A 22,070-nucleotide genomic window follows, 5' to 3' on the forward strand; every position below is an offset into this window, starting at 1 on the left:
TTTCCCCCAGCGGGAAGTGCTTTTCTCTCCTTTTTTTCAGTCTTGTCCTGAGTTTTTGGTTCTCTAGCACCATCTGCTGGATTCCTGGTAGTTATTTTGCTAGCAGGAGTGGCCAAATGAAATGAAGAAAAAAATATCCAATTAAAATACCAAAGTAATTGATACTAATTCATGAGATATGTTTAAAAAAATCTGAATTTACTGAATGGAAATGAAATGAGTGACTTGGAAATGAGCCATTTTACAGGCTGCTGTAAAAAGACTCTTTCGATGTATTGTAGGTAAGTAGAAATGTGAACATAAATGTAAATGAGCACATTTATTGGTTGGTTCTCCGTCCCGCTTCTCCTCACAAAGCCTTTTTAAAAATGCATCATTAAATATTGAAGTCAATGAATACCTAAAAAGGACCGCCCGCTGATACGGTGCTGGGCTCGCCCCAGCGAGCGTGGGATCGATTCCCGCTCGGTGCCAGTGTTTCTGTCTCTCCACAGACTGGTGACCAATCTGGGGTCTTCTCAGCTGGGGTATGAATGAAGGCTTGATGTAGTAACCCGTTTAAATGCACATTTTAATCTGATATGTTTATTGTCTGGAATGACCGCCTCCTTCTGCATTATTCAGGGACAGAGGACGAAAGAAGCGAGACGGAAAGCGGACAGATGGACGTACGGACGGACGGCGAGCCACAAGGGAGTCAAATGGCTGAATCTTCAGGTAGCTTTTTTTCTTCTTTTCTTGCCATTTTAGGTCTTTTTGATCTCGCCTTATTTCCCCTTTGGTTGGATTTTGGTCAGGGGTGTCAAGTTCACATTTTGGAACCACTTTGCCACTTTGTAATTTCCATCGGGGCCCTTCATCGTCCACCGATGAATTGTTGCCACTTTTGGGAGCTTCGGCATCAGTGCAATTATTCACATTTTAATGTGAACGTTTCACTTGTGTATAAGCTAGCAAACAAACAAACAGGAAATATCCTTTCGTTTTATTATTCTTATTTGTCAATGATTTCATTTTTTTTATCTACTGGACTTCCAAAGTTGTCGTGTCTAACACGAGAACAAACAAATGTAGTCTTGTGACAAATAATCATCATCTTGGGGGCGGCAGGGTATTATTGGAAGGGAATTGAGCTATTATTTTTGCATCTCGTTTGCTCAAGAGCGCCACCCACAGGGGCGGGAGCGCCAGACCGTATTTGTCTGGATACGCTCGTCCTTTTTTTTTTGGCCCCAAAGAGAGGAGGGGCCATCCATGTAACTTAATACCTGTCCAATTCATGACTTTTCCTTTTTTTTTTCTTCCTTTTTCTAACGAGTTGAAGCGCTTGGAGTTTAGCGCCGTCGTGCAGGCAGGCAGGCAGGCAGATCGCAGAGCAGAAGGGAGACGGAAAGGGAAAGATGACAGAATATGGCGGGGTGGAGCGGGGGCCCTCGGACGGACCAACGGATGCTTTCCCCTCGCCGGATTTTCGGGGGAAGCTTAAAAAGACGCGGCAGAAGAAAAGGCCCACCATCCTGGAAAGTAGGTCCCTTGCTGCGTTTGCCACCCGAAACCCGGGTCATCCGTGGCTCCGACGGTGGCTGCCGCCCTCCCACATCCAACGGATTGGACGTCTACTCGCGATAAACCAAGTGCAATTTGGCTGGCTTTTCAGATGATTTTTGGCTGCATTTTCCAGCCACTTCAGGGTCATTTTTTTCTGGCAATTTAAGTCGAGTTCATGACCACCAGCCAAGACTTCTTTTTGTGGGTCAGAGTTGAAAATCAATAGGAGTAAATGGAAATGTTTCGGGGGGGATTTCATGTGGGGCGTTGAAAATGTATGGAGAAAGTTTGGGTCAAATTTTGCCGGAATTTCATGGCAAAAAAATAGCGGTTAGTGCAAACTCATTTTGTGCTTTTATTTAAGGTAACTGAGGGAGTTTGGAAATTGGAATTGTTTTGTCAATTGGATTTTTTTGGGGGGGTCAAAAACTAAATTCAAAGATGTTTTAGATGGATATGTTGCACATGCACACAAGTCCCCACAAATGTGACCGCTTTATTTTAACCCAAAGACTTTTGTTATTTGGGCTCATAGGTGATGGCGAGCACAAGCCCCGCCTCCCCCGGGTGGGCGACGCCCCCATGGCGGTGGACCCGGAGAGCAAACCGGGCCAGTACGTCCTCAAAAGCATCTTCGCCACCTTCGCCGTCGTCTCCGAGCGCAAAATCCGGGTCATCGTGGCCGACCCGCTGGTGAGTCCGCTCAGCAATAGCACATGCTAGCCAAAGATCTATACATATTTCCAATAGCTCCACTCTCATACAACTCCACCCCCAAAAAAAATCTTTAAATGGCCCCAAGATTGATAGAAAGTGACCTGGGCAAAAAAAAATCCAAAATCAGTTGGACATGACTTTGCTATAGCCCAAAGTCAACAGGAAGTGAGCCCTAATCAACAAGCGATGATTTGAAGATTCCCTTAAATGAGTAGGAAGTGACCAAAAATCAATAGGAAGTGACTTGGGAATGCAAAAAAACAAACTCAAAATGAACAGGAAGTGATGTAAAAATAATCCCAAATCATCAGGAATTGAGCCGCAAAGAAGTGACAAGGTAGCAAGAATGAGTTCTTCTCTAGGTAAATACAATCTTGTTTCTTCTTCTTCTTCTTCTCTAATCCTAGTCAATATTAAGTAAGTGAATTCATTGATTATTTATTTAATTTTGGGAAAGCCTTGTGCACCAATTGGGTAGAATGGATGATGAATGGTGTGTTTTAAGGAACGACTCCTTGTATTTGTTTTGGCAGGAAAAGCCTTTGAGCAAGTTTCTTCAGAGGGGACAAGATCCTCACTTTGACCAAGTAAGCGCTGCTCGCTTCTTATTTCCATATGATAGAAAACAGAAATGACCATTCTTGTTGCTCCCCGCGGCATTCCTTCGGCTCCCTCGGTCGCCGACGGTGACGTCGCAAATGTTGGCACTTTGGGCTTTCTCAGCTGGAGACTTTTACACGGAAAAGTTAGCGCGTGCTCGACAGCTTATTTTGGATTCGGGAGCCCAGACACGCTCGGGACCTCGAGGCCCCCACGGCGTTTGGACTGGCCGGACCCGCCCCATTTGCACAGAGCGCTCCTTCTTCTCAATCAAGGGACGGCTTGTGTCGGCTCGCGCCGGCCGCCCGGCCGGCGTCCCCTCCCTTCCCTTCCCTTCCCTTCCCTTCCTGTGCCTTCCCGACCCGCCCGTTCCTTCCTCTCCCTCCCCGAGGGCCCGTCCCGGCCCGTCCCGCCCCGGGCCGTCCGCTTTCCATCCCGACGTGTGATTAAGTCTTTTTAATACGAGCACCCTGCATACTTTTGGCATTGATGGCAATTGTCGTCCGTCCCCCGACAGCTGCTGAGCGCCATGAGTTCCCTGTCCGAGTTCTGCCTGCCGTCCGTCCTGCGCACCGTGCTGGACTGGCGTCGACGTCAATTGGGCCCGGAGGAGCGAGCGCGGGGGTACCGTGCCGGAGCCCAAAAAAACAAAAGTCCACTCGGCCTCCTCTCATCGTCCCCTTCCGTCTTTTCCAGCGATGTGCCGCGGAGGGACGATTCGCCGGAAAGGAGAGATCTGGCCGTGGAATTCATCTTCTGCCTGGCACTTATAGAACTGCTCAAACAGGTGACACCTGAGCGGGTGTGTACTAGCTAGATAGATAGATACTAGTACATAGCCAAAGTCGCTAGAGGCTACATCAACGGAAAGATGGCTAGATACCTTAGGTAGAGGCATCGATACTCTAAGTAGCGAGCTAGAATATGGAGGGATATAGTTAAGTAGCTAGGTAGCTACATACCGTAGATCACGTGTCAAAAAAATATTTATATAAAAATGAAAGAATATTTACATTTAAAAGGATCTAGACCACGTGTCAAAGTGGCGGCCCGGGGGCCAAATCTGGCCCGCCGCATCATTTTGTGTGGCCCGGGAAAGTCAATCATGAGTGGTGACTTTCTGTTTTGAGATCAAATTCAAATGAAGACTATAGATGTATATTACATTTCCTGATTTCCCCCTTTTAAATCAATCATTGTCATTTTTTAATCCATTTTTTCTGTGTTTTAGTTAAAAAATCATTTTGTAAAATCTAAAAATATATTTAAAAAAAAAGCTAAAATAAACATTGTTTTAGATCTATTAAAAAATGAATATTCAGGGCTTTTAATCCAGTTCTTTTAATCCATTTATAAATTTAAAAAATCTAAATATTATATCTAAAATGGTCCGGCCCGCGAACCAACCCGAGTCTGACACCCCTGCCATAGATAGAAGGTAGATAATATATTGTATGATAAGGCGTAATAGTGTGATGACAACAAGGTTGAACAAGTGTTACTAAAGGCTAGGTAGATAGATATTGTAGGTAAGCGTACAATATTGTAGATTAGATTTATGTTGTTCAGTGCAGAATGCAATAAAAATGCTACTACTGACATCCATTGGTCTCCCAGATGCCCCTTCACCCTGTCCTCGACGCCTCAGTGGATGAGGTCATCCACTTGGCCTTCAAGCACTTCAGACGCAAAGAAGGGTAAATAAAGCCTTTGATTTTTATCCGCTCACATTTGCTCTTTCACCCTGGTCCGCTTTTCCATCTTCAGATGTCACGGTCTCAACGCCGGCGACGTGCGCACCGTCGCCGACCTCTACGCCGAGGTCATCGGAGTCCTGGCTCAGTCCAAGTGAGTCCGAGAGTACATTTGCCAGATTCTCCGACCGGAACGTGGGGGGGGGGGCTCCCATTTTTGGACATTTCACCAAATTAGGACTGGAAAATGATGTGTGCCCGCTCTCTGTTTTTAAACGGAACCAGAGCGCCATTCCACATCTATTTAAGCCTCTTTTTCTCACGCCATGTTTGCGTCAAGATAAGCGTTTTGTTCCCACGGGGGCAAGATACGGAGTTAGGGATGATGAAATAGATGAAGTCAAACGGGGGCCACGCATCTGGAAAAGATTGCAGCATCCGGAGCACTTCCGTGGTTTTCCGACTCCCGGGAAGTGACCGTCGGTGTCGTCTCCGTCTTTAGGTTTCCCGCCGTGAAGAAGAGGTTCATGGCGGAGCTGAAGGAGCTGAGGCAGAAGGAGCAGAGTCCACGGGTGGTCCAGAGTACCGTCTGTCTCATCGTGGGGCTCAAGTTCTTCCGGATTAAAATGTATCCGCTGGAGGATTTCGAAGCGTTCTTTCACTTCACGCAGGTAGCGTATTTTCGCTTAAAATGGCCTCAAAATGGCTTACATTGACAATTTCTCGCGTATAAGCCCCACCCCCATATTCCCAATTTTCAAATGTGTTAATTTGAAGGGAAAATCTTAAGAAAAATCATCGCACAAGATATTTTTTGGAGACATTCTTAGGGTCAATATCATAAGGAAGTTAGTCATTCGTCCAGTACTGGTTGTTTTCTTACTGCAAAACAAAAAATAACCAACAAATAGTAAATGTTAATTTGCCGACACAGTACTGGCTTACTAGTCTTGTGCACATATAAGCCATACCCTTGATTCATTCATCATTTTTTTTAGATACAAATACGGCTTATATGCGAGAAAATACGGTACATGAAATCTGGCCTCTCGTCTATCTTGTACAAAACCAAAATCAGGCTAGCTTGATCAAAAAAACAAAAAAGAAATCAGTCCGTTAGCATCCTTGACTCACTTTTGTTAGGGTGAATTTGTGGAATAACTCCATACTATTTGTTTTTGTTGAAGGAATGCGCCCAGTACTTCCTGGAAGTTAAGGAAAAGGACATTAAGCACGCTTTGGCCGGGCTTTTCGTGGAAATTTTGGTCCCTGTCGCGGCGGTAAGTTTGTTTTTTGACCCCGCGGTGGGCGTATGGGACGCCTCGGGATATTTTTGGCGAAGGTCTGGCTCCGTGGCAGGCGGTGAAGAACGAGGTGAACGTGCCCTGCCTGAGGAACTTTGTGGACAGCTTGTACGACAGCACACTGGACCTGTCGGCCAGGAAGAAGCACGCGCTGGTCAGTCCTGGGAATGCGCTCAAAATGGCAGATTAGACTTCTGGGTGTAGTGTACCCGGAAAGCCAAAAAACGACGGTCTTTTTTTTCTTCTCGCCGTGTCCGCAGGCTTTTTACCCGTTGGTGACATGCTTGCTTTGTGTCAGCCAGAAGCAATTCTTCCTGAGCCGATGGCACGTCTTCCTCAACAACTGTCTGTCCCATCTCAAGGTAAGGCCGCTTTTCGCCGCTTTTGCCGTTTTGGTGGCTAGCGAGCCCGCCGAGTCGGGTCGTGACCTTCCGTTGCGTTCGGTCGGCAGAGCCGAGACCCCGACATGGCTCGCGTGGCGCTGGAGTCTCTGTATCGCCTGCTGTGGGTCTACGTGATCCGGATCAAGTGCGAGAGCAACACCGCCACGCAAGGGTGAGCCTGCCAGCTAGCCAGTTAGCCAGTTAGCTAGCTGGATGATGTCTGCAAATGAGAAACCGGTCTTGGTTCAAGACGCTTTGAAGTTTTTGGTCTGATTTGGGAATAACCCAAAGGACGCAATTTCGATTGGGTTTTGCTCTTGACGCCAAAAAGTCTCCATCTTGACCTTGATTTTGAAGCAAGTCTTGATCAGATCTTGGTTTTGACTCCCAAAACAATTCATGTGGAATTTATCTTGGAGCAAATGTTCATCAGGTCTTGATCTTGACTTTATGTCAGCGATCCTCGACGTAAAGTAAATCTTGATCGGGTTACGATTTGGACGTAAACTCAGTTCTACCTGATTTGGGCAAATCTTTTGGTCTTGAGCGCAACACTTGTAAAAACTGGTGAAGAACACCTGCTGGAAAGCTAACATCTTTAGCGTAGCACATTCTAGTCAGGCCATTTATAAGACTGTCTATTTTTTTTCTGCAGTCGGCTCAACGCCATCGTCGCCACGCTTTTCCCCAAAGGATCTCGCGGCGTGGTCCCCCGAGACATGCCGCTCAACATCTTTGTCAAGATCGTCCAATTTATAGCGCAGGTCAATTGATAACGCCAACGTTTTCTCTTTGGACTCTGTGAAACGCCTCTTCTTTTCTCTCACCGCACGTCAGGAAAGACTGGACTTTGCCATGAAAGAAATGATTTTGGATCTCCTGAGTGTGGGGAAACCGCCAAAGTCCTTCAGTCTCAATCCGGAGGTACACGCACGGGATACATCGGACAACCGTGGGAGCGCCGTCAAGGAACTGTCGTCTATCCGCTCAGAGAATGAACATCGGCCTGCGAGCCTTCCTGGTGGTGGCCGACAATCTTCAGCGGAAGGACAGCGAGCCTCCCATGCCCGACACCGGCTGCACTTTTCCCTCGGGGAACGCCCCGCGAGCCAAGAAGACGTACCTGAGCAAGACGCTGACGGACAAAGAGGCCAAAGCCATCGGTGAGGCCGTCGCCGCGGGCGCCTTTTCGGGCTAACGTCGCGTCGTCTCCCTCTTCAGGGATGTCACACTACTATCCCCGCGTCCGGAAGGCCGTGGACTGCATCCTGAGACGCTTGGACAAAGAGGTGGGGCGCGGCATGATGATGACCCACGCCCAGATATTGAACAGAGAGCCCGAAGAAATGATCACGTACGTACCACCGGACGGACGAAAGCGGCGCAATGACGGATTGGTGATAAATCGCTGGAACTCGTTCGCAGAGGTGAACGCAAACCCAAGATGGACTTGTTCAGGACGTGCGTGGCCGCCATTCCTCGACTGATGCCGGACGGGATGTCCAAGACGGAGCTAATCGACTTGCTGTCCAGGTGAGACGGCAGACCAGGTCAATGTCGTCTGGTTTCTTTGGCTTTAACGTGGTCGTCAACGTGTGCGGTCTTTTGGTCGCCGGTCTTTTGGTCGCCCCGACCGCGACAACGGGCGACCAAAAGACCGGCGACCAAAAGACAGACGACCAAAAGACTGGCGACAAAACAAGGTAAAACAAGACGGTCTACGCATGAATAAAAGCCAACAATGGCCATGAGCAGTTTCACTGAGCCAACGTGTGAGTGTAGAAGACTTTGTATGTACATGCGCTGTCCCTTTAAGAAGCGACGTCAGTCCAGGTCTTAACAAGTTCTCCAACAAAAAACAATAAAAGTCCGGGAAATTTGGACCTTTTCTTTAGCCTAATAATGACTAGGGCATTAAGTATGACTAAATAGTCATTCGCAGTTTGTATTTAGGGAATTTGAGCAACGATTTAAATGCTAATTATCAATAACCTTCCGGGCGACCAAAAGACCGGCGACCAATCGACTGTGTACCGGTCGTCAAATGGGGGAAATTCAATCTGACTGTGAGAGTTGGCAGGCATCGCTTGATCCAAAAAGTCCAGGCAAAACGATTACGTTAAAGAATGTCCATACTCCGAAAATGGGCGGGTGACGCATGAAAAATGACCTTCTGCCTTTGCGCTAGGCTAACGATCCACATGGACGACGAGCTGAGACTCATCGCCCAGAACTCTTTGCAAAGTCTGTTGGTGGACTTCTCGGACTGGCGGGAAGAAATCGTTTTGGGCTTCGCCGCCTTTGTGCTGCACGAGGTTCACGACGCTCACCAAGGCCTGTTGGAGGGATCGCTCAAGTTGCTTCTCCAGCTGCTCAACCAGTGGAAACTGACGGAGGCGGCGGCAGGGAGGAGCTTCCGTGGGGCTGAGGTACACGTCTTGAGGCCGGTGCTAAGCTAGGCTAATGTTAGATTTATTATTATTATTATTATTATTTTAAATGGCGCTAAGACTAAACTAAACTTGCGCAAAGCTAATGGAGCTAATGCAACTCTATGATGAAACTAGCTAATTGTTCAATGACTTTTAAGTGGAAAATTTGAGCAGAAATTGGTCAAGTTCAAATCTCTGAGATGTTTAGGAATTCACTCATGTAACAACTGATTGCAGACCAGCACCGATGCGAAGACGGCAAGCGAAGGCGGTCTTTGCGCCGCCGCGTTGCACGCCGTGGAGGGTCTGGCCCTCGTGCTACTTTGCTCGTGCGACCTCAACACGCGGAGGCTGGCGGTCAACATCCTCACGGAGGTCGGCGGCCTCTTCGCCGTCGTCGGCCAGTCCGAGGTGAGGCCCGAGGTGGCGTGGGTACGAGCGTGAGCCGCGTCCCTCTAGCACTGGTCCGCGGTCCCGCCTCGTCTTTTGCAGGATGACGATGAACCGTTGATAGAGGTCATGGACCGTCTGAGTCCCGCCATCGTCGATGGTCTAGCCGACGTGGCCGTCTCCGACGCGGCCGTCTCTGACGCGGTGAGCCGAGTCGGGTTCGGAAGGAAACTCCCAACACACCGGAGGTCTTTGTTGGCCCGGAATCACTCTTTCTTTCGCAGCCCGACACGCGCGTGGACCTCCGGCGACTGAGCGAGTGGAACCCCCGGCTGGTCGCCGACCGCCACGACACCCGGAGCCCGTCGCACGCGTGGATCGGAGCGCGGACGGCCAAAGACCCCTGGGCGCTTTGCTTGTATGGCCTGTTGCGACGGGACCGCCTGCCCAAACGCTGCCCCGCCGCCCTGAGTTACGCCTGGACCTATGCCTTTGCTCGCTTGCGGATGCTCGTGCCCGCCGTCGACCCAAAGTGAGCGTCCGGCCGTGTTTACCATGAAATGATTCTATTTGAAACGATTGAAATCCGCCAGTAACCCGGCCAACGTGAAGAAGACGAGCACGGGGGGCGTGGCGGATGGTCACGTGGCCCTGTGGCGGAACTATTTGATCCTCTGCATGGGGACGGCCAGACCCGGCATGGCCAGCGCGACCCCGCCAAGAACGTCGACGCCCGAGACCGCCTCGCCCGACTGCGCGTCCGGCCATGACAACAAGGTAAGAGATGTCACCCACCCACATTTTTTTTTATATAGGTAAAATGAATAACAGCTTCCTATAAATGTTCTCATTTACCTATTTTTAGTTATTAATTATTCCTAAGATATTATATACATAGAATTTTACTCCATTAAAATCAAGTTTGGATTCTGTTTTAAGAGAAAGCTCATTTAGGAATGTCCAATTTAAAAATAAATAAATAAACGAAATAAGACCGGGGTGTCAGACTCGGGTTGGTTCACGGGCCGCTTTAACGTCAACTTGATTTTACTATTTTAGATATAATTTTTAAGTTTTTTTTTAATAAATGGATTAAAAGAACTGGATTAAAAGCCCCGAATATTCTGTTTTTTATAGATCTAAAAAAATGTTTATTTTAACTTTTTTTAATTATATTTTTAGATTTTACAAAATGATTTTTGAACTAAAAACACAGAAAAAAGTGTTTAAAAAATGACAATGATTGATTTCAAAGGGGGAAAATCAGGAAATTTAATATACATCTATACTCTTCATTTGAATTTGATCCTAAAACAGAAAGTCGGCACTCATGATTGACTTTCCCGGGCCACACAAAATGATGCGGCGGGCCAGATTTGGCCCCCGGGCTGCCACTTTGACACATGTGAAATAAGACGTGTGTTCGTATGCCATGTCAGGTGGTGGCGGACTGCCCGTCCGCGTCTTGGCTCCTCAAGCGCTGGGTTCCCCTCCTGCGGGCGGAGAAGGCGGAGCTGACCGAGGCCTTGGTTCTGGGCTTGGGCCGTGCCAACTCCCTGATCTTCAGGTATTTACCCAAAACTGAACGGAAGCAGGCTGGCTGTCAGGTGGCGCAATCTGATGGATGCCGTCTGTCTGGCTTCAGAGAACTTGTGGAACAATTGCATCCGCTCATGAAAGAAGCGCTGGAACGAAGACCTGAGGTGCGTTGATTCTGCGTCCAAAATACAAAATAAGAGAGATAGAAATGTTGAAGATAGACGGCGCCTACTCTTTCCAGAACAAGAAACGACGGGAGCGCCGCGACCTTCTCCGACTTCACCTGCTGCGCATCTTGGAGCTGCTGGCGGACGGCGGCGTGCTCAGCGACAGGTGGCGTCCGCTGGCCAAAAAAAACGAAAAATCTCACGGTCACCCACTCGTTGCCCGCCGTCCGTCCCGTCCCACGCAGCGCCAGCGGAGCTCTGGAGCGCGACACCCTGGCCCTCGGCGCCCTCTTCCTGGACTACGTGGACTGCAGCAGGACGCTCCTGGAAGCGGAGGACGACAGGGACTCGGAGATCTTGGAGGACAGCCGCGCTCACTTTGCCGCCACGGTGGCCCACCTCATCCAACGTGTGCCAGGTAGTCGCCTCTTATTTCTGGGCCGGCTTCTTGAACAATATCAAGCTTCTCCGCTCGGCCATTGACGTGGCCATTTTGCGTAAGCGTGTACATGAAATGGACCTGAATATGGCCCAAATTCGAGCTAAATCAAAATGAAGTGAGCCATCTTGCACATATTTTTCATCTTTATTGTGACAATGTCCATCCTTTTCCCCACCTCCAATTGGAAGTGCACCACAGGCGCTTCCTGTTCCCACAGCAGAGCCTGCGACATCACCTCTTCGTCCTCTTCGGCCAGTGGGCGGGGCCGTTCCGCGTGACCTTGACCCCGTCGCCGGCGGGCCAGATCACGCGCTACCGCTACAGCGCTTTGAAGGTACGATGTTGTCGGCGGGCGTTAAAAAACGGCCGCAAGAGGGAGCTGTCCCTTTCTCCGGCAGGCGGCGTCCGCCGTCCTGTGCTGCGGTCCGGCCTTCGACAACGTGGGCCTGTCTTTGGGCGGCTACCTCTACGAGTGGCTGGACGACTTCCTGGCCTGCCCGGAGCAGCAGGTCGGCGACCGATCTTTTCTTTGGGAACGGAAAATGGGAATGGGAGGCAAAAAGGAGGCAAATTTGACAGCCCAACTACTATTGGCTATGGACTCGTCAGGTCCAGCGGCTGGGTCGCGAGCTGCTGGTCCTCCTCCTGGAACTTAACGGCGAGCAAGTCCACCTCTGGGAGTGGGCCGCCTACCGCTGCTACTCGGGTTCCTACAATCTGGCCTCGGGTTGCTTCGGCGCCATCGCCGCCGCGTGCGCCGGCGGGTACGTATGGTCGGGCGGCGGTCCAGCGCCGGTCCCTAACCCTCCCTGTGAATTTCCCCGCAGGGAGTTCCCGAGCGATGCGGTGACGCTGCTCAATCTGGCGCTCTTCAAGGCGTGGGACGCCAACAGAGAGATTTACGACATTTCGCTGCAACTGATGCGGGTGAGGCGAAGACCGGGGGCGGGGCTTAAGGCGTAGCTTCGGCTTGACGCCCGCCCACTGTTCTTGGATGCAGATTCTGGAGGCGGGGCCGCTGGCCGACTCCCAGAAGGCCGGCAGCGTCCTCGACGGCGGCGGCGGCGCGGTCTCGCCCGAGGAGCTTTCCCGCCGGCTGGCCGCGACCTACCCTCAACTCACCCTCCCACTTTTTTCAGGTTCGCTACAAAGTCTTTGTCCGCGCTTTCCTCGGGCTATCCACTCATTGACGTGTTTGCTCCAGAGGTCAGCCGGAGGTTCCCCGCCGCTCGCGGCGAAGGGAGGCAGGTCATGCTGACCTATCTGCTGCCTTGGCTGGGGAACGTCGAGCTCGGCGGCGGCGGCGACGACGGCCTCGACGGTGCCTCCCCCCCAGCCTGGCGTCACCCCAGCGGTTCCCCGCCGGCCACGTCCGTGGTGCTCAACAACCTGATGTACATGACTGCCAAGGTAAGGTCTTGCTTCGAGTCCAATTGGCCGACAATAAGAAAAAATGTGCCACTCGCAGAGATGGAGAAGAAAAGGGATTTCTGGACATGGGTTGAAATTTACAAAAAAAACTCAACGGACAATATTTTACTTTAAAATAAAAAGGGGAGAAATATTTGTATTAATATATTATTTTAATTTGTGATCCTTTGTAAAAAAAAAAAAATTTAAAAAAATAGAAAACACTAATCATTAAAATATTTTTTTTATTAGAAATGAATCGAAAAGTTCAAATGGACTTCTTTTGACTCATTTCACAAGAATGATTGGTCGCCACATATATATATATATATTTTTTTCAGTACGGAGACGACTTACCCGGCACCGAAATGGAAAAGGCCTGGATCGCGTTGGCGTGCAACGAAAACCGGAGCCGCAATTTGGACGCCACGCTGCACTTCCTCATCAGCCTCTGCGCCGTGGCTAGCGACACGCCGCTGCTGACCTCCGTGAGAGCTTTCCCGCGCCAGTCCAAAAGACGTCCCGTGGCATAAGTTGCTTATTCACCTCGGCCCTACCTGTGTTTAGATCAAGAAGGTGGTGGTCTACCTGTGTCGGAAAAACACGGCGGAAACCGTGGACCGGTTGCTCTCGGAGTTGTCGCGGACGGAGGCTGTCGACCCGGCGGCGCGCCGTGGCCAGGCCCCACCCTTTTATGGCTTCGGCCAGGTGGCCGCCAACATCCCAGGTGGGAAAAGTCTACGCTTAAATCGTTTTCAAAAAAGATGGCCTAGGGCACAGTTGTCAAAGTAGTGGCCCACGAGCCAAATCTGGCCCGCCACATCATTTTGTGTGGCCCGAGAAAGTCAATGATGAGTGCCGACTTTCTGTTTTAGGATCAAATTAAAATGAAGATTATACATGTATATTATATTTCCTGATTTTCCCCCTTTTAAATCAATAATTGTCATTTTTTAATCATTTTTTCTGTTTTTAGTTCAAAAATCATTTTGTAAAATTCTGTTTTCCACTTTAATATCGAACATAATGAGATAAAGAGATTTTCCTTTACAAAAAAAAAAAAGCTAAGATAAACATTGTTTCGGATCTAGGGTATATTTACTCAGCTGCCAAATACCGATCGTCCGTCTTTACCAAACTACTAAATACACTCATTTTGTAACAACAAATATGGACATTAAACACAATCTAGCCATGTTTTTTTTCCCCCAGCAATTTACAATTTACACACTTTACCGTATATTAAAATAATTGTATTTATGGACTTTTACATCTTGAGTCATAACAGCGATAGATGTAGATAAGATTGAATTTAAAAAAAATATGGATGTAACGTGATTTGGATTGCTTCCGCAGAGACCGCGTCTTTGGTGGCGGGCCAAGAATCGGACCCAGATACGGACCACGACGAGGACAACGAGGAGAGGTACTTTGGATTAGAGTTTGGAGTCGGCGCCCTCCCGCTAAGTATGTGATTTGTTTCTGTCCGTCCTCAGGGCGGAGCACCCCACGCGAGCACAACAGCATTTGGAATGGCGTTACGGCTACGAGCGAGAAAAGAGCGAGCGTCCGTGCCCGCGACCGCCCCACCGTAAGTGCCGCTTTTTGTGGGTTTTTGGGATTATGGGAGGATAGCGGAGGACCCGCAGCAAACCCACGCAAACCCGTGGACCGGGAACACCCATTTTCTTTGTCACCATGCCGGCCGTCCCACTTCAAATGGGCGTCTCCCCATGCTAAACTCACGTCGAGGAGGTTCTCCAAGCGTTGCTCCTCTCTCGTTTGCGTCCCAGGTGAACCTTCGGCGTGGGCGTCGGCCAGCGAGCGCCCGCCTCCTCTCGACGGAGTCCGCCGGGCTCCTCTGGCGGACCTGTTGCCCGAGAACCTGGCGACCAGGACGCCGCTTCACAGGTCCGCACGCCACTGGGCTCCGTCTTGGAGTTTGCCAGCGTAGCCAGCCCCTTTTCCACCCCGCCGCAGGTGCGACGTCGCCGTCGTATTCCTGACGGAGCTGGTGGTGGACCACGGCGTGAGGGAGGACTGGGCCGCCCACCTCCCGCTGCTGCTGCACGCCGCCATTCTGGGTGGGTGGCCGGGTTAACCGTTTGCATTTTGAAAGAAATAAAGCTATAAATGGAATGTCATCATGGCTGCGCATTCTAGGCTTGGACCACCGGCGTGCAGAGGTGCTGGAGCACAGCAAGCGCCTCCTCCTCCACCTGGCGATGGCGCTGTGGCAGTGGCGGCCCGCCGCCCGGCTATCGCCCCGGACCGCTCGGCAATCCCACTCTTTGACATGCGGTGAGAGAAGAAAAGGCTTAACGGTAATGCTAACGCTAATTGACGGCGCTCCGTTTCCTCTGTTGTGATACGGCAGGAACACCGGACGTGGTCGGAGAGTGGCAGGCGTTTCCCGTGCTGGACTCGGCTCGGCGTTCTTCGTCCCCGCCGTCCGGTCCGAGTCCGGATGGGAGGAGCGGCGACCGGCCCCCAACCAGAAGCGAGAATACCACAAAGCTGATGGAGTTTTTAAGCAGCAGGTAATTTGAACTCACGAGGTTAGCTAAGGGGCTAACGTAGCACTGTCTATGTTCCGGAAAATACGGTAATACGCGACCCTCGTGAAGATAAGCGGCGCAGAAAATGAATGAATCCATCGTAAAGATAACATTCATAAAAAGTGTAACTAAAATGTTTGATTTTTGTGTAAGCTGCGGACCCCTGTGGTGCCACGAAGACACTTCGCCCAAGAATCCGTTTCCCAAAAGCCTGGCGCAGCTGACCAACTTCACCCGCCACGTGCTCTCCGCCTTTGGAGAATGCGGTAAGTAAGGCAAAGCGCCAAAACGGCGACGGCCGCCGACTGACGTCGGGCCGCCCGTTTGAAGACGCCCGACTGGAGCGGCGGCTGAGCGAGGTCGCCCTGCGCGCCGGCCTGGGCGGCTCCTCGCGCCACCGCGCCGGACGCTCCTTGCAGGTCTTTCGAGCCCTGCGCCTGCGCCGGCCCGTCCGCCCGGGCGCCGTCTTCCATTTGCTGTCCAAGCTGGCCGAGGTGGTTGGGGAGGAAGGAGAGGAGGCGCAGGTGAGTCCACGGCGCAGCATACACAAACTCCCAGAATCCTTTGGACCGGTAGTTTTTTTTCTATTTGACTCTGAAAAGTCCCATCTTTGACTTATGATCCGCGGTTTTGATTTGGATTTTTTTGGTACATTTTTGTCTTGTTCTTGACCGTCTTAACTTGATGTAGATGAACTTTTGAGTGCAGCGAAAATACGTTCCTACAGTGGGTGAATTTGCCAATAGTGAGTTGCAAATGGGTGATTTTGCAGGGCTACGTGATGGAGGTTTTGCTGACTTTGGAATGCGTGACGGACCACCTGGCCCCATCGCCGAATGACCACGAGCCCGCGGACATCTTCAGCAGGTCGGCGACATTTCCCACGTTCTCCCCGTGCTTTTATGGGTACTCGGCCGTTTGGTCGCTGGACTTTTGGTCGCCGGACGTTTGGTCGCCCGGAAGGTTATTGATAATTACCATTTAAAATTGTTGCTCAAATTCCCTAAATACAAACTGTGAATTATTATTTAGTCATACTTAATGCTCTTAATTATTAGGCTTGGTCGCCGGTTGTTTGGGTCCAGGCGACCAAACGTCCGGCGACCAAACGTCCGGTCACGGCTTTTATGAGGCGTGTCAAACTGCCGATTGGAATGAAATGCGATGGCTAACGTTTCCCCCTTGGCTCGCAGACGGTCCTCTCCGGATCCGCTCGGCGCCTCGGAGCCCCCGTCGGTCCCGGGCCGCGACTCCGAGCCGTTGGCCGCCGTCTTCTGGGCGGCGGCGGCCCTGGCCGAGTCGGCCTCGGAGTGGGAGTACCGGCCGGCGCTGAGGCTCCTGAATAAAGCGCTGGCCGGCGTCTCGCCCGAGAAAGTGGCGACCCGGTTGGGCCCCGGCGGCCGGGCGGGGCTCCGCCGCGTGCTGCTCAAGGCCTCGGCCTGGGACGCCCACCTGGCGCTCCAGCTCTTCCGGAGGCTGACGGACGCCCCTCGGGACCCGGGTACGTTGACCCCCGGGGACGTACGTTCCCGAAAGTCGGCCGCCATTTTGGGGCTTATCTCCGCCAGGGTTCCCCTTGAACGTCCTGTGCACGCTGCCGCACCTGCTGGCGGCTTTCGACGCCCCCACGCCCCTCTGCCGGGATGTCGCCGAGAGGATCGCTCGGGTTTGGCTAATACTAATGCAAAAAAAACGCCATAAAAAAGGTTTACTGTGTCATTTTTTTCCTTTTTCGCAGGTGTGCGCCCAGGAGCGCCAGATGTCCAACCTGGCCCACGTCATGACGCTTTACCAGACGCGCTCGTACGCGCGCGACGGCCGCTCATGGCTGGATGCGGTGTGCCGCTACCTCCCGGAGGCCTTCCCGGACGCCGCGCCTCACCTGCCCGCGTACGCCGCCCAGGTGGGCGGGAGCATCTTAGCGGAACCGCCCGCCAACGGCACAAATCCATTTTTTACATTTTTCTTGGCGCAGATGTTGGAGACGACACTCCCCGCCACGCAGGGGAGCATTTTGCAAATGATCTACAGTCTGCTGAGTCACGTGGACCTGAACGCCGTCCGAGTCGGGGCCTTCAACGTGGGGGTGCTCAAGACGGTGGAGAAATTTACACAGGTAGGCCACCAGTCAAATTGGTCTTTGACTTTTAGCACTTGCGTGGAACCCCTTTTTATTTAATATCTTTATTTTCGACTTGACCGTGTGCAGACGGTCCACTGGAGGGAAGCGCTGAACGTCCTGAAGCTGGTGGTGAGGCGCTCGGCCAGTCCGGCGCAGTCCGGGAACACGCTGGACTTCCATTTTGACGTATCGCAGGTCAGCCGCCATTTTTCTTTGACTTTCCGGAGTGGCCACTTGACCCAACTTTTCCTTTGTTTCTTTATTTTTAGACACCCGTTATTGGTCGGCGTCGTGGCGAGAGGGGAAGCGCGCCGGTGACCCCCGGCCCCCGGCCCTCCGTGGCCTCGGGGGCGGCGTCCGATGTAATGTCAATCGAATCAGGTTGGCTTTTTGGACTGGAGGCTTCAAAGCTTTTTCTTTTTCTCTTCCTTTGCAGAAAAGCACCCGCGAAAAACTGCTGCAGGTTTTGTCCCTGTTCGGGCAGGAAACAGCTCTCGCCAAAAACCCTTCGGTAACACCGGACCGCTCCGTCCGCACGGCGACTTTTTTGGCACGGCAGGGGATTTTCTCCGGTTGCGGCCAGCCGGACTCGACGGAGCGGCGGCCCGTCCCAGCTCCGGCGCCCCGCCGAGACGGGAGCCCAGAAGTCCCGGTCTTCCGAAAATTTGACTTCCTGGACGACGGAGAGGTCAGCTCGCACTTTTTCTGGTCAAAGAATAGTCCAGCGTTAGGCCTTTTTAACCGACACTGTTGTTTTCTTCTCGCTTTGGCGGCAGGGCCAGACGACGGACAACTTCTGTTGGGGCGTGCGGCGTCGCTCGCCAGACGACCAGGGGCGGAGCCAAAGACGCGGCGAGGACCTCCTCCTACCCCACGCCCTGCCCCTTTCGGACGATTGGGATTGGTCCTCAGAGGAGGGTTCCGTGCCCCGCTTGCAGCCGGTACCATCTCGCTAACTGTAGTATGAATTATTTTGCTGGCGTCGACGGTGATTATACTTGAGGGCAATTTAGAGCGTCCAATCAGCCTACCATGCATGTCTTTGGAATGTGGGAGGAAACCGGAGTCCCCGGAGAAAACCCACGCAACCAACCTGGATTTGAACCTAGGTCCCCCACTGTGAGGCCGACGCGCTAAGCACTCAGCCGGTGGCGTTCGTTCGGTCATTTTTTGCCTCTGGGTTTGTCGCTCTCTCGCAGTTTTGGCAAACGGACGAAGACGGCGACGAGGCGGACGAGTCGCTCTCCGTCTGTCGCGGGTTTGACGGCGACATGCTGGAGGAGGAGCACTCGTTCTGCAAGGACGTGGACGTGAACGTGGCCGTGGCCAGGTACGTAGCCGCTCACTCCCTGATGAAGCGCACGTTGACACTTAATCGATGTTCAAATGATTGGACATCCTATCGTTAAACAGTGCAAGTGCTTTTTTAAAAATGTATTTTTATTATTCATTTGACATTTATTTTAAAAAAAATCAGTAAATATAGTGCCATTTTTTTTCAAAAGCTTTAAAAAAAAAAATGGAAAAAAAGTTGATACTTCAAAAATTTATATTAAAAGACTAAACGATGCTAAGCTAAACTAAGCAAAACAAAGCAAAGCTAAAGTAAAATCTCAAGCCTTCCCCTCCAGTCCGTCAGAGGAGGAGCCATATGAGGTCACGCCTCCGCCCTCGCCCTTCTTCTCGTCCATCCTGGCGGCGTACCGGCCGACGACGTGCGCCCGCGGCCACGGCGACGGCGAAGGTGCCTGGCGGGCGCACCTGGAGCGGCTGGCGTCCGACTCGGACGGCTCCTGCGCCGTCTACACCTTCCGCGCCTTCGCTCGCCTCTTCCAGGTACGCCGCCGCAAATGACCATCATTCCCCAAATATAATATTTCGATCAATCCGTTGGCTTCCACTGACAACGAAACATCGTCACGAGGCTTGATATGCTGCCAACCCTCCCGCTTTAAATGAATTAGATGTCTGTGGAAGCCACGGAGTAAATAGCAAATACTTGGAAATTGATCAAATAATCTGTTGAGAAAAAAAAAATGTCTCTGCCTTTGTTTCATTCTCAATACATCGACTTTGATGGGAAGCTTGCCCCTACCAAGATGGCCGCCCTCAGGCCATCTTGGTAGGGGCCACAAAACGTCTTTTCACGCTTCTGCAGTCTATCGAAATGACTTTACAAGTGTACGTTTCATCAGCAACGGATCATTTTGACCCGGCAGAGCGTCCGGAGGCAAATGAGGTCGCTGACGCGCGACGCCGCCCGTCACCTGGACCGCGGCCCGGCGGGATGGGCGGCAAAATACCTGGGCTCGTCAGAAACGCTGAGCGCGTGCGCGCGCTGCCCCCTGTTGTTGATGGACGCCGACGCAGTGAGTTCCCCGTTCGCCGTGGTCATACCTGGGCTAAGAAAGACCTGTGCTCACGCCGCGTCGGCAGGTGGCGTCCACCGGCGTCCTGGACAAAATCAAATTTGGCGTGTTGGAACTGCAAGAATACCTGGATACTTACAACGGCCAAAAGGGGGCGCTGCTCACAGTAAGCGTGGCAAGAATTCAATGGGTAGCTCCTTATGAGCTGCTAACAATTCATCTGGTTTCTCATTGGCAGTGGCTGAGTGACCACGAAAGGAGCTTTCCCAGAAGCCCCGGCGGCACCGATCCGCCGGACCAAAAGGTGAGCGTCTTTAATTATTTTCCATATCGACTCTTTCCGTACCTTTAACTGGAGTCAAAGGGCTTGTTTTGGTGTTTTCCAGCTGGTGGAGCTGCGCCAAAGACTCTACAAGCTCCACTTTCATTTCTTGCTGCTCTTTCAGTCCTACTGGAAGATGATGGAGAAGGTCCACGCCATCAGCTCTCTCCCAAAGGTAAGATTTCAGACCAGGTAGTCCGTAAACTGGGCCCGTCCAAACTGTGGCCCGCGGCCCAGTTTTTGTTGGCCTACAAGCAAAACTTAAGATTCGTTCATTTCTCCTTTTGAACAATAGAGGAAGTTTGTGTTTTTCCATTATTCCCAATTGTAGGAAATTGAACAATTCTACCCCTGATATAAACTGTATAGAACAGGGAACCTTTTTGAAAGGGAGAGCCATAAACAATTCCTATTTTCAAATGTTCTTCCTTGAGAGCCATACTCGCAATTTAAAAGGTTCCTACCGCTGGTATAGAAGTTGTGACTTTTTTTCTTTTTTTTATCTCCATAGCTGAGCAACATGTCTGCAGAGCTGAACGACTTGAAATGTCGGCTTGGAGCGGCGATGCGGGAAGGTGACGAGGTGCCGCCGTTTTCCCCGGGTTGGTCCGAGGCGGCCGCACGGGCCATCCTGGAAGACCCGGAGGGCCAGCGCGCCTTGGCTTCGGCTTTCCGACTCATTCGGGACCAGCGCAGGTAAGGAGAAAATAACAGGAAAGTCATACTTAATCTTTCATTATGTTTAAACTTATAATTATTGCTTTTCTATTTTTTACTTTTTTATGATTTAAAAAAAAAAAAAAAAATCTCTCATTTTTGGCAGTTTTTATTTTTCTATATATCGTGTTTTTTCATCACAACTCTATTTATAACCGTGACCGGACATTTGGTCGCCGGACGTTTGGTCGCTCGGGTGAATATAATTTTGAGACCTGGTTTCAACAGTAAACTCTCTGTCATGTTGTCAAGCGTCCGGCGACCAAGCGTCCGGCGACCAAACGTCCGGCGACCAAACGTCCGTCCGAGTACCATTTATAACTACAACTGTATTTATGTATCGCTCCAATCCTCTCTGTCCACTTGTTGACGGCGCTCCACGTCCAATCCATTCCAAGTGGAAAGGCTGGCTTCATTCTCTGCCACGCTTGGAGCGGACTGGACGCCCGCCCATGATAAACCCCAAAGGTGATGACGGTTTCCACTTTCCAACTTCCAGAACGACGCGAACCGACGACATTTCGGATGAGCCATCGTCGGAGGAGGAGGACGAGATCCAGACCTTGCTCAACGTCTATTTCCGGCACCGGACGGCGGGCCGGCCCGGCGCCTGGGCGCTGGTGGGCCCGGAGCCCGACCTGGATCGGGCGGCCGCCCGCCTCACGCGACTCGACGGGGAGCTGCGACGGCACGCTCGGCGACGGCCCCGGCTCGGTGCCTTCCTGCCCGACGCGAAGGTTTCCGGATCCACGCTGTAAAAAGAAATGCATTCTAACGCGAAGGTGCGTATCAAAGTGGCGGCCCGAGGCCCGGCGCGTGGTTTTTGCCTGGGCCGCCAAAGTAGCGCTCTCGTACCGGGCTATTTAGAGCAAATTGCAATGTGGTTTGCACATGTAGAGGAGATACATATTTGACATAGAAGATGGAGTGTTCCGATGCTGTAAAAAATTGTGTGTCTTAGAATGAAGAAAACATTTATTGGTTGAATAAAAGGAAGTATCCAACTAGAGAGCTCACGAAATAGACTGTTAGCGCAGACGTGCACCAGTTTGAGCTGGAAATATTCTTGTCTGAAACGATATTTTTCTTTTTCATGTGATGATGAACTGGTTCTCTCTTAAGGTGAGAAGGACGTTATGGATTCCCAGTACTGATAAGCCATGTAGCATCATAGCAGCCCTAAAAATGCAGAGGAAGAAAGCCACATTTGCGCCAAAATGAATAGGAAATGACCCCACGTCAACAGGAAGTGAGATGAAAATGCCCCACAAATCAAATCAACAGGAAATGACCCCAAAACAATAGGAAGTGAGCTGAAAATGAACAGCAAGCAATGGGAATTATCCAAAAATGGCC

At 51.2% G+C, this 22,070-nt stretch overlaps 1 protein-coding gene across 1 annotated transcript; it reads left to right on the plus strand.

Annotated features, from left to right (window-relative positions):
* The first annotated feature begins 46 nt into the window (after window positions 1–46).
* On the plus strand, window positions 47–21,725 carry LOC144083611 (protein furry homolog). Its single transcript, XM_077611592.1, has 58 exons — window positions 47–717; window positions 2,084–2,241; window positions 2,799–2,852; window positions 3,383–3,652; window positions 4,483–4,562; window positions 4,633–4,713; window positions 5,062–5,230; window positions 5,747–5,839; window positions 5,919–6,017; window positions 6,124–6,225; window positions 6,315–6,418; window positions 6,902–7,010; window positions 7,084–7,170; window positions 7,238–7,409; window positions 7,468–7,600; window positions 7,672–7,779; window positions 8,435–8,675; window positions 8,916–9,089; window positions 9,171–9,272; window positions 9,353–9,600; window positions 9,662–9,845; window positions 10,508–10,635; window positions 10,714–10,771; window positions 10,849–10,940; window positions 11,020–11,192; window positions 11,405–11,550; window positions 11,615–11,725; window positions 11,826–11,980; window positions 12,044–12,143; window positions 12,217–12,355; window positions 12,421–12,626; window positions 12,968–13,114; window positions 13,194–13,353; window positions 13,983–14,052; window positions 14,123–14,217; window positions 14,420–14,537; window positions 14,607–14,710; window positions 14,790–14,927; window positions 15,004–15,166; window positions 15,338–15,450; window positions 15,515–15,708; window positions 15,957–16,051; window positions 16,378–16,685; window positions 16,753–16,850; window positions 16,923–17,087; window positions 17,160–17,300; window positions 17,394–17,501; window positions 17,576–17,668; window positions 17,743–17,817; window positions 17,866–17,994; window positions 18,083–18,247; window positions 18,506–18,636; window positions 18,938–19,142; window positions 19,526–19,675; window positions 19,743–19,979; window positions 20,062–20,172; window positions 20,509–20,693; window positions 21,214–21,725. The coding sequence occupies exons 1-58, from the start codon at window positions 582–584 to the stop codon at window positions 21,470–21,472; spliced, it is 8,169 nt and encodes a 2,722-aa protein (XP_077467718.1). The 5' UTR covers window positions 47–581; the 3' UTR covers window positions 21,473–21,725.
* Window positions 21,726–22,070: the final 345 nt, after the last annotated feature.

This window comes from Stigmatopora argus, chromosome 10 (genome assembly GCF_051989625.1).
Source record: "Stigmatopora argus isolate UIUO_Sarg chromosome 10, RoL_Sarg_1.0, whole genome shotgun sequence".
Classification (NCBI taxonomy): domain Eukaryota; kingdom Metazoa; phylum Chordata; class Actinopteri; order Syngnathiformes; family Syngnathidae; genus Stigmatopora; species Stigmatopora argus.

What these genes read in the sequence shown, in the direction of transcription:
- LOC144083611 (XM_077611592.1), top strand. Translation starts at nt 582, where the DNA reads ATGTTTATTGTCTGGAATGACCGCCTCCTTCTGCATTATTCAGGGACA. An exon ending in ATCCCACTCTTTGACATGCG is followed by an intron (nt 14,928 to 15,003) that starts GTGAGAGAAGAA and finishes GTGATACGGCAG; the next exon opens with GAACACCGGACGTGGTCGGA. An exon ending in ATGGAGTTTTTAAGCAGCAG is followed by an intron (nt 15,167 to 15,337) that starts GTAATTTGAACT and finishes TTTTTGTGTAAG; the next exon opens with CTGCGGACCCCTGTGGTGCC.